Source organism: Melanostigma gelatinosum, assembly GCF_949748355.1.
Source record: "Melanostigma gelatinosum genome assembly, chromosome: 20".
NCBI lineage: Eukaryota > Metazoa > Chordata > Actinopteri > Perciformes > Zoarcidae > Melanostigma > Melanostigma gelatinosum.
Genome location: NC_136653.1, coordinates 10958048 through 10970562, shown reverse-complemented (window position 1 = coordinate 10970562; position 12515 = coordinate 10958048). Strand labels below are relative to the sequence as shown.

At 40.9% G+C, this 12515-nt stretch overlaps 1 protein-coding gene across 1 annotated transcript in view; it reads right to left on the bottom strand.

The window, feature by feature from the left end:
* Positions 1-12215, bottom strand: part of LOC306794305 (uncharacterized protein) — a gene marked incomplete at its 3' end in the record, with an annotated part of 50188 nt that extends 37973 nt beyond the window's left edge. The window contains exons 1-2 of the mRNA XM_079292342.1: positions 12094-12215; positions 2046-2116 (exon numbers count right to left, since the gene is read on the bottom strand). Of these exons, the coding sequence (XP_079148468.1) occupies positions 2046-2082 (37 nt within the window). The 5' untranslated portion in view covers positions 2083-2116; positions 12094-12215. The remainder of the gene's footprint in view (positions 1-2045; positions 2117-12093) is intronic.
* Between the last annotated feature and the right edge of the window lie 300 nt (positions 12216-12515).

Genomic DNA, 12515 nt, shown 5'->3' with positions numbered 1-12515 from the left:
TTGATCAGTTAGCTTGGCCTAATAGGAGAAGAGGAGCCTGACCTGGGAAAGTCAATATGGAGAAAAAGAGACATATCCTCCTCACGTCCTGAGAGAGAAGTGGGAAGGAAAGAAAGAAAGAGAGAGAGAGAGCGAGAGCGAGAGAAAGTGATGTGCATCCACTACTGTAACGGTGAGGAAAGAGTCAGGAGACAAACAGAAAAACAAGCACAGCCATGAGGAAAATAATAATTTAACAATAATGAACCACCAGTCTCCGAAGCCTAAATATCTTATCACTTTTGTTAACAAAGAAAAGTTTGGAGTTGAATTACAACAGTTACACTGAGGGATACTGCCGGAGTGCGAAATAAGTTAAGTTCCTACCTTTCCCAAATGAGAATCAGGATATTCTGTCAAAGCTTTATTTTTTTTAACCTAAGCAAAGGAAAACAGCACTCAAGTTAACTCTAGAGGAAACAACTCTGCAGGAGATTATACAAAGGGAAAATAATTAAAAAATTGGAGGGAGATGGGAAATAAAAAAACTGACACCCACTCACACATCAATACATCGATAGATCAATGTGTGTGTGTGTGTGTGTGTGTGTGTGTGTGTGTGTGTGTGTGTGTGTGTGTGTGTGTGTGTGCGTGTGTGTTCGGAACACCATTTGAGCAGAAATATATAAATAAAGCTGGAGATAAACAAAAAACCAGAGGAAATGGAAAAGTAGATGAAAGACTTAGGTTCCACCATGTACACGCACACATTTACACACACACACACACACACACACACACACACACACACCTGGCTGAGTGATGCTACCCTGGAGGGTGGCTTCAATCTGATGTGTTTAATGTTGACGCTGGTGGCAAGAAACACACACACACACTCACCCACTGTTTCAACCTGCCTGTCATCTCTTTTCATGAGACCCGATTTACTCATTTCATTTTTTCATTTTTTTTTTCATTATTATTACGGTATATGTGCAGCCATTTAAAACGCTCAAGGTGTGATGCAAATCCCCGTGTCTCTGACAGCGAGAACACTGGCTGAGGATCCATCATGCCCTTCAGTGCCTTTTCGCAGGATTGCCAAAGAAAGCCTGTACAGCCACAAACTCAACTGTGCCACATGGTGCCAGACCACCCTTTCCTGCTCTGCCTGGTGCTTTAATTGGCTGCACTGCAGGCTGTCAAACTACTGTCTGGTTACTTCCGACCATATTTGGATGTGTTCTTAGTTTTCATATGACAGCGTTAGAATATAATATTATGTTTGTTTATTTCGTGTAATCACACTAACCATTACAACGTCAACTTGTGTGATATAGCATTTGGCAGAAATACAGTACTTTATATGTTGTCAGTACAGGACACCAATGGAAAGTTAATGTTAAGAAGTAGTATTAAAGTGCCAATTTCAATTGAATTTAATGTTTTATTTGCAGGATGGTTTTGATGGTTGTGCTCGATTTGACACTGGGTAACTTAACCTTGAGCAAGCGATGGGGATTATTGGAACTCACGTGATTTGCATATCAAACCTCTCCCTGGTCTGGTAAGTCCAGGTGTCTAACTAGCAATGGCAACATCTGGAATAGGCACATATGTATGAGCATGCAGATTTAGATTCAGAAAATGCTCCTTTCATTAGTTTTGTCAAAATGTGTGAAACTTAAAATGAGAATCTGTCTTTCAGGAAAGGTCTAAAGTAGAAACAGAACAAGTCTTTCGGGGCCTTGGAGCACTGCATGGTGGGAAATATCATATAGGGATTTGCATATGCCATGGGGACAGTGGTGTTCCAGTGACTCCCTCAGGAGCTCAAACTCCCTCCGGAGAGACAGAGCCCCTGAGGCCAACACTGTTACCTCTCTCTGCAGTAGAGGACCTGTGTGAGAGTGTGTGGTCGATTCATGAAGTTCTTACGAAGAAGTTATTAGTTATCAAGAGTAAACTTTTACTGAGAAAAAAAAAAAAATCCTTGTTGATGTAGGGCAGCTGAGTAACTCATAATAAGAGTGGCATACAGCACGTCTGGCGATATCCATCAATACCTGTGGGGGACTTGAGACGCTGGTCCAACAAGCTCATCCAGCAACAAAGTCCTCACATCGACCTCAGACACCTTGGAGAGACAAAGACATGGCAAACAGATTTAGTCACATGGGGCATGTGCAGCAATGCTTCTTCATTTGTTAAGGACATGCGGAGATAGTGTAATGTATATTAGTATCGATGTATATTAGTATAGAGAACATTATACCAAGTAGAACAACATGTTATAAATTATATAAAGGGGAACATATACTGTACTTGATGCGAGGAGTTACATTTTCAGCCGAATGCAATTTTGACTTTTATTAATCAATTAGACGCTGCTCACGCTCAATACAGGAAAATCATTCTTTAAAACATTTTCCAAGTGCTGTAAACTGTGATGAAGTTGAACTAATCGCTTGGAATTTGCCTCTTTATGACCACAGAAACATGGTAATACCGTCTCGGGAAAAAGAACAGGAAAATAAAACTAAAAAAAAATAAAATCACAGCATGCAACTGCATAAACGATTGATGAAAGAAAAAAAAAAGTCTCCACTTTCTCCTTTGCTCATTTTCAAAACGGGGCCAACGGCATACAAATCACCAAAATCAAATCAAAAAGCTGACAGAATCAAATATAGAGAAAAGAATCGAAGATGAAATCTGAAATATGATTACTCTAATGACTTAATAATTTGGCTGTCCTGTTTGGGGATTTAAAAAAAAAAAATAATACATTTGACGCAATGGAAGCACAGGATGTCAGGACATTGAGATGAAGAGACAGCACAGTTTAGTTTAGTTAGATGAAAGTGCACACACGGACATACACACACACAGTCTTCTGTTCATTCCCAGATATAGTACAACTCCTTGGACTCAAATAACCCTGTCACTACCCTGTCTGCCTGCATCTCTCCATAATTAACATTGGTTTGTGGAGGACGGGTGAATAATATGGGTCAAAATTGTTGTTGTGGGGTCAATTCATACTGTATCTGTACAAAAAGAGAACATAAAGAAACACTATAAATGAATGGTGCACAAAAGAGAGGTAAACAGTTACAGTGACCTGGCTTTTTCATTACATAGGACCATTAAATGGAGAAAATAAACAGATGAGACAAAGGGGAAAAAAAGGGTACGGAGAAGGAGTTGAAGAGAGAAAGTGAGATGCAAGTACAGGGAGAGTCTTAGACTTACAGAAAGAGAGCGAGAAGGGGCTTTGAGAGAAAGAGAGAAGGAGCCGGCTGTGCTGGTGAAATATCGGCCACTCTATCGCTGTGGTGACAGGGGTCACTCTGGGAAAAGGAAATCAATGCGGACAGCAATGACTCACAGGTCAACACACGGCCCTGTGTGTGAGCGTATGTGTGTGTCTGCTTTAAGTATGAGCTTGTGTGTGTGTGTGTGTGTTTCAATTATGCATGTGCTCGTCTTAAGTACGGGTATGTGTGCAACTGTGTGTTTACGTGAATGCAGGATATGGGGCAGTGACCAAATTATACACACAAGAACAAGCAAAAAACATCCAAAAAGAGGAGCTGGTGCGGACGGAAAGATGGGATTGAACCCATTATGTGTGAAGTTAATATTTGATGCATGATACAGGCAGACAGGCTACTTTAAGACTGCCGCGGGAACTCGTTGTTTTTTTAGGACTCCACTTAATACAGGAAACAACAAATGCTGAACACAGACTGACTTGTTAACTCCCTATACCTCACTCTTTACCTCACGGTGCACTCTTTACTGATAAGTCCAATAAGTTACTATCTTTAAACACCTTTTAAATGTAACAGTGTATAAAAAATGATTTTCTAAATGTGTAGTAGATCTTATTAATGCAAACAAAGTGTGCTTGCGTCCCCCAACCAACAAACATAAAGACGATCAGATATACACACACGATTTTCTCCCCCACTCACAAAACATTTCATATTCTAATGCAGCTGCAATGTGACAGTGAGAAGACATGGCACACATAGAGGTCGGCGGCTAATACAGGTAGACTGTGTGTGGCTGGGCGTGTGAAAGTGTGTGTCTGTGTACGCATGCCTTATATACCCTTGGGTTAGCAGGAGTTACGACCTGCTTACATTATTAAGGTGAGTAGTAGGCTGTGTCGTGTATGCCTAAACAGCCGGTCCATTCATTACAGATGCAATCCCCTAAGTACATGAATAAGCACATGGACTCGCTCTGCCTCTCTGAACTGTAGAGGAGACAAAATACTGGTGTGATGCAGGGCGCTTTAGATAAATCAGAAACAGGAGCAAATTAATAATAAAGGAATAAAACAACATTAGCTGATTAAGTATGTATGGCAGAGTGGCGGCTGTAATTTACAGGCAGCTGGGGTTGAGTGTCCGGAATAAGGTCTCATTATGGATCACGGTGTGTGTGTGTGTGTGTGTGGCCATCCCGTTGGTAATCCGTCACCAGTGGTCTCAGCTTTATGAAAAGGCCTGCAATCTATGATAATGAGCCCAGTGAAGGTTATGAGCACGGTACATTCATTTCTTAGAGGGAGGGCATGCATGCGATTGTCTGCTTGAATCTGAATGCAGGTTGTCGTTGTTTTTTTTTATTGTTTGAACTACAGCTACACCATTAAAGAGTAGTGAGGAAATACACGAATAAAGTAATGGTCACAATCAGCAGAGTGAGAGAAAGAGAGCGCATTGCATGGATGTTGCATCACATCTTAGTTACAACTACGTGTTCTCACTCGGTTTTGAGACAAACAGAACGGGCACATGCAAAGTGTTGGAATAGAAGGTGCTCTGTCCATAACAAGCAGTACTGAGCCTTCCTAAAGTCATCCCGTCGCAGTCCCCAGTACAGAATAGCAAGGATGTGGAATGTACCGGCAGTCAAACAAATCCTCTGCCTGTGGATCTGTTCACTGGTAGAAGTATTTGAACGACTGTAATATAATATTAAAAGTAGAAATGGCAGCTGTACTTCTACTTAGAAACAAACAAACAAAGCCAACTTATTACAGCAACAGTCATTCACAGAATCGCTCCGCTTTCAACCTCGTCACATCCTCTTGTCTCCTCCTGTCTCATCCACTTGTCCCTCGCCCACGCCTCCTCTTCCCTGTTTTGTCCCCCCCCCCCCTCTTCCCCACCTCACTTTCACTTTTTTTTTTTTTTGCTTCTTTTCTTTCTGAAAATAGCCAGCCATTTACGCAATCATTCCATTTCCCCCACTCCCCCTCCATTCCTTTTGTCTGGAGCTAGGTCAACTGAAAGCAAGAGAGGAGAAAAAACAAAGGCAGCGACGTGTGAGCCACCGCATCACAACGGAGAGCGAGGAATGAAAATAAGTAAGATAACGCGACTCGCGGTGATGGTGACTGGACGGAACACGCCAGCGGCTTGTGTCATGGGCTGCATGTTTAGAGAGAACGTGGACTGAAAATGTGGCCTTTCATTTTGTCCAGAGTGAGCTTGACGCAAGTGTAAAGTGATGCAACTGTGATGATGAACTAAAAACACACATCTGCAGCCTTACATTCTGGGATTTGTTTCTGTGCCATATTTATAATAACTTTTACAGCATCAAAATGCACTCAAACCTTCATATAAATATACTCTGTATACCCACACAAGTTGATTACATTTTTCATTCGACATTCTGACCGTTTATTACGACATCTTCTGAAAATAACTGTCCGACCTGAGAGTCCATCCCACTCTCAAACTAGAGTTTGTACATTTTTATTTTGTTTCTCTTGAGTTTGAATTAAGTGTGTTTTGCGATGGTCAGTCGGGTAAAGTTACAGAATCTGTCGATGCATTCAGGTGGCTTGGAGAAGCTCAACAATACTGTTTCTTTTCATATCTAACTCTGTTAATTATGGGTTTATTTTGACCAAACCAGAGTTGGTGACTGCTGAAGTAGAAAGACTAAGACAGGTTTGATGAGTTCTTTTTTTGTTTCTGTTGAGTTTGAATAAAATGTGTTTCGATGACCGGCGAGGCTAAATTACTTTTGTCTGACTGGAGACTGGTGGCTTTGAGGAGTGCGTATTAATTGTTTGTTTTGTACGTTAATAAATTACACAAAAATTGTCCAAATCCATTTTATTCAACACGGATTAAATACAACTTCGTGTGTCACATAGCATTGCGCAGGAAAAAGGGCAAACATTTGCACTTCCACCAGAGTGTCATGTTCCCATCACTGCCAGTAAATACTATTACGTGACTCCTGCAGAATTGTTCGTCCCGGGAATGAATGCAAATTGTAAACTTTCCCACCAAAGACAAAAGCCAGACGTTAGAGGGGTTTTTGTCCAGTGGGAAAGGGGCTTGACTTACAACCTTGTACGGTTGGCAGATGTCTGCCTGTTTTATAGATTATGCGAACCCTTTGCAAGACAAACCTTTTAACTTCCTCTGTCCATTGAAAGAAGCAGCGTGTTTACCGTGTGCAGGTTCATTCAACAAGACTGTGCACAAAACGCCTGAGCAAGGACTGTAGCAGGGCTGCTAATAACTTAACCACATTTTTATTAACGTTTTGTAATTCTTCGATTGATCGCGTCAATAAAATTACAAAAAAAATCCAATGACAATTTCAAATTGCACAAGGTGAGCGACCGGCCGTCCATATCTGATATTCACTTTACTGAAGAAAGCAGCAAAACCAAAGATTTGACATTTGAACCTGCTAGCACGTTTTCTTGTTTTATAGACGTGATTACATGATTAATGGCTAAATAACATTGTCAGATTAGTTTCCTGGCAATCAGTTAATCAATGAATTGACTCATTGTTGCAGCGCTGCCTTTTACTAAATTACATTCACACCAAACACAGGATGTGCTTTTCATTCCTGTGCTGTCCAACTACATAAGTTGTGTCCACTAAACATCTGCGTTGTTCCCAAAATCAAAGTGAAATGAAAAGAATTACCATACAGGAGTCACAGTCGTCCATGTGTATCAGATGGAGTAGTTACAGGTCTGGCTGATATATTAACAAAGGTTTACAAGGGCAGAGCACTACATGCAAGTTTGGCCTTATGGCTGACCTTACAATGCACTTAGTATCCTGTACAGGGAGTAATGCTGCAGCCACTCCTACAAGCCATTTATTCCAGCTAACGACCGGCAAGCACTCATAAATCAGCATTAGGAACCTCTTTTGCCCTCTCTCTCTCGTTTATTTCCCCCCTCTCCGTGGCTCCCTCCTTTTCTGGGATATTTCTCTCGTGCTTTCTTGTCCTTGCCCACTCATTTTTACATTTTACCATCTTCAAACCTCCAACTCCTACCGTCCCACTTCTTCTTTGTCCGTTTGTTCATACCCATCTCACCTCATTGTGTTTGTCATGCTCTCGTTTCAAATAACCTCTTCCTCGTGTTCTGCCCGTCCCTGTCCCTGTCTTCTCTTACTCTTGCACCCTCACCTTTTCCCACCCTTCCTGTTGTTTATGTACTACTCCTCTAACCATCCATCCATCCTCTCTCACCACCTCTTTCTGAAAATTCCTTTCCCTGCAGATAGAGACAGCATCCCTGAGATGTCTAACCCGGTATTGGCACCTCTATTGATTGTAATTAAGCTAATTAGTTCATTATTTGAAGGATCAAACAGGGGCATCCATTACTGCACAGAGAGAGAGAGAGAGTGGGGGTTGGGGTGGGGGCAGAGAAGTTAATATGGTAATGAAGACGATCAATTATCACTCACAGCAAAGTCATTAACAACAGCATTAGCATAGTCAACCATCGTCACCCCTTGACCTGCCCTGCTCTCTCACTCTCCCTCCAAGCAGCTGCTACACAAGCAAATGTATGTATGTGTGTGTGAGAGAGAAGAGGGGGTTGATGAAGGTCACACAGTTCAGAGACTGTTTTTTAATGCAGACCTGAATTGAGTTTCCACCTTCTCTCATTGACTTGGGCAGAGCAGTCACTACTCCAGAGGGTCAGACCAGGTTTGGAGCAACTCTTTCTTTGCATTACGCTCCAGGCGTGAATAGTATACAGGCTCGCCGGCCTAATTCTGTTCTTAATCGGGTTAGCGATAGTGCGATTGGGAAAAGGGTATGCATGCATTTGTGGTACTATGATTCAATCGTCGTGCATCTGCATGTGTGATTTTGACCTGTGAATTCAAAAAGTTGGGATCATTCTGAAAAGAGGGCTGTTTTTGCAAATTCCAGAAAGGTTTTCATCCGACGGCGACGCCATAGCTTACATTCTGCTTCTTTAATGTACTGTTTCATTGAAATGGGCCTTAAGAGGGCTACCATAGAGGGGTGCTGCACATGTCAGGAAGAATGATGTTCTCATGAGCATGGATTAAGTCATGAGACCAATTATCTCATTTGGTTCCTGAGCGCATTAATAGCCCCCGTTCTGTGGTTTATGGGGACTGTCATAAATAGTCACTTTGTGAATCACACAAAATAAATTGGAGACTCTCATCACAGCTGGAGACATTCCCGGCATTCAGTTAGCAAATTTGTATTCGTCACTCGTTATAACCAGTTTGTTTCTTCTCAGGTAGAAAAAAAGAGAAAATAAATGAGGTCTTCTTAACCTTGTCTCTGATAAACAAGGTAAGCTAACAAAACGGGATACTTTCAATTGAAGCCCCAGCACAACAAAGCACCAGTCTCAATGGATCTTATGAATATGCTGGTATGGTAATAACTTGAGAATTGTGTGGGAATGGTGAGATGACAGGATGAGTGGATCAAAGAGTGGGCCAGTGATCCTAAATGATCCCGACTGATCTGTTCTGATCTACACTGATCCCTCTCAGGCCTTCACAGTCCCCCATCCTGCCCTGTAGCCCAGGGGCTAAACTCTGAATTTAAAAAAATCGACCCAACAGACAAACTTACACCGACTACACGTATTGCGTGTGCGCGCACAAAGACACACAAAATGTCCAATAGATCTGGAAAAAGAGTCTAACAAGCAATTACCAACCAATCAACCTTCTTACCATCTGCAGCCTGCTGTTATAAAATATGACGACATGAAAGAACATATTAACTTCAAGCAGCGTTATTTATGTTTTCTTAATCACACGTCTTATAAAAGGCAAGTGGCCAACACAAGTAGCTCCAGAAGTTGTTCTGTAGCTGCCCTTGTGCCTGGAATGACGCAAGGAAAAAAAGATATTCCGACTGAGGTCAATAAAGTGACGATTTTATTGCATTACATGATTACTTATCCTTAAGCTGCCAAAAAGACTGTCCAACGGGAGTATGAACCAGACGATTGGAGGAAATTACTGTGAGGAAGTTTCCCAAACTCTGCGCTCATAATAATGCCTTTTATTTCAACAGAAAGAAAGTTCAGCACTTTCCATATATCTTTTCAAAGCTTGGAAAGCTACTTAACAGAAACCAATCAATCTCTGAGTGAAACAATGATGCGTTAGAGTTCAGCTGCCACTGGCACAATACAACTACATCCTTATTCCACAGTAAATAGTGTCAATGAATACTACACAGGATGAAATTAACCTCAGTGTAATGACTGTGGTTGTAGTTTTTTCCACAGAATTACTAAAATAAGTTTTAACCTGGGTGGAGCACATATTTGGTGGAGTTTATCGAGTCAGTACATAGAGTCACATTGGTCAATAAAAGTGGAGAAGTTGACTGCATTTTAAAGAGATTCTCCAATGACTTCCATATTGAACTGAACTTGCGCGTACGGATGTCATTGCCCTGTAACCACAGGTTAAAATAGACATTTAGTATTATTCACAAAGTACTGTTTAATTCAGGTTTATATTGTATGCAGGGAACATGATGATGCTACATCCGTCTGCCGATGGATGACAAATAGACAACAGGCTAATTGAAGCAGTCTAGAAAAGAGAACACAAGACTTGGATTTCATGATATTACGACCACAAAACAAACTCTGTTTCGTGTCCATTACAGTTCAACCCTATTGTGCATCAACAAGACCATACACTACGATTCAATCAGACGTTAGCCAAGCTCCTATTACAGAGCTCATTGCATCGTTTACATGGTGGAACGGTCCATAAGTAGCTCTAAATGCTCTTCATTTGATTGGATTTCACATTATGGACATCAGAGCAGAAACACACTGTTGTCCCCTGGCTATCCTAATAGACTGTTGAGTGAAACAGTCCATTTGTTTGTATTTGTCTACCAATCTAGACCCGGAAAACATACAAAGTAACATAAACAGACAGTGAGAGCATCGTTTAAGATGGGTGAAAATGGAGATTCAAAAGCTCAGAAGATGGGTCGACAGTACGGCAACAAGCCGTTATGTTCCCACACGCTGTGTCTTTGGCGGTCAAATGAAGCTGCTGTTTTCACGAGCAACAACAACATTGTGCAACTAAATGAACTGAAGGACTCTTTGCAACTAAGAGAACGTCATTTCATCCCTTTTCCAGATTTTTTTCTTTACCCATTTCTTTTTAAACTGTTTTTTTTTTTTTATTATTATCTGCAAGAGCGCGAAATAAATTGGCCTACAATTCAATGACTGATAACACATGTGAAAACTGATAAAGGTCTTGGCCATTCTCATCATTCAGTACACATGCATTTTTGCAACAAAAACAAATACATATGACGGCATATAGAGGCACTTGAGGAATTCATAGGAAAGAGAAACTGTGCAGATTGAGTTCTTGAATTTGTTGTTGCCAAAGCAATGCAATATAGGAGAATGAAGTTTCACAATCATGAAAGTAAAAAATGGACAGCATTAACAAATGCTAAGCATCGTCTTACAATGATCTTTTTGACCAGTGCAGAGCGCACACAAAGCCACATCCCTCTGACCTTCTCCATAAGAGCAGATCAGTACTTTGATGGATAAAAGGCCATAATTACTTTTCCGTGAGCGAAATCCACTCAGAAGAGCGAATATTGATGGAAGCCTGGCCATAACTGAAATGGAACAATACTTTAAAGTCACTACATCAAGTGGTGATGTCTTTATAGTCCTGCCTTGCCTTGCTGCAATCTTGGGGGGTGAGAAGAAAAAATAACTATGGAAGAGCATTTTTGCACACAACTTTCCATCTCCAGTTCACTACAAATGTCTGCTAATCCATCCTCTCCTCCAGAATGTTTGGGTCCACCGTGTTAAAAGACAAGAACAGGGGACTTGTCTCTGCTTGACTCCTTCCTTGTCTCATCTCATCCTGAATAATTCACTGCATCTTTAACACCAGTCTCTGCAAAGAATTGACGTCAATAAAAACAGAAAAGTGTTGCATGGCTCTCTATATTGCCATTACTCTATGCTGATCCTGCTTTGTACAAACAATGAGGGATTTTCATCTTCTTAACTGTTAACCAAATTCAGTGTGATCCCTGACGCTTTTAATCTGTGAAGTTGAAGTGGCCTTGGCCTCGAGAAGTGTGCACAAAGAAAGGATCTTGGAAATAGATACTGCATAAAAGACAGCCATGAGCTGTTATTTTTCCCTCTTGTTTTCTCTATGCTGTATAAATTCTGCTGTGTTTATGCCCGTTTGATATTTTCATATAGATTGGGTTTACGAATAGACATTTCATCCTATTGACATATGCTTCTCTATCCATCCAACCATCCACTATCCGAAACCGCTTATCCTATTCAGTGTTGCGGGGGGGGGGGGATTATCGCTGGGCTATGCTTCTTCACAGAATACTATATGCCCCAGGTTAAACAGGAAGGTAATATGAAAGAAAGTACATTTATTTGTATATATAATTACACCTAAAATTCATATTTAAAACCTTTGGAGTGTGTCACCTGGGAGTAGTGGGAATCTTCAGGTTGTAGGTCACATGCTCCAAATTGTACTGTATGTAGTACAATGTTTGCCATTATGCTTATACTGTGTAACACGTCTCTAAAAATATTCTAATGCTCTTTATGTATTGAAAACCTGACTGTATTTCCTGCAGATTGTTCTCCTGAAGACAAATGTACATCAAGGAATTAAATACCATAAAGAAGACTATACTGTGCATCTGTTTAAAAATAATGATGGGCCAACTACTTCATTAAATACAAAAAAAAAACATTTATAAAAACCTTACGTCCAATATACGATCAGGTGTGGAGCGTTATTCCCCAGTTGGAGACTTTGTAGTCAGCTTCCTTCTGCAGATCCTCAATGGTCTGAAGCAGCACCTGGTTCTGGTCTGCAACGTCATTCACATTAGACCTCAGGAAATTCACTTTCTTCTGCAAGAACAACAGCAGCATCAAAGGGGAGTTCATTAGCTTTGTTTTAACAAGCTGACAGCACAACCAAGCATTTTTCGACTGGAATAGAAATTGTTTCATTTTATTGAGCCAGTCAAATTATCAACAAGCTGAAACCGATGGGCAACTCTCAGAAACAAAATCCCCCAGATTCCCTTCAGAATTACATTGATAAACTACTCTGCATTAGCTTTGTATGCTTGAAGGGAAACGTGTCTTTATGGACAGTTTAAAACTCTGTTTTTCCTTCAGT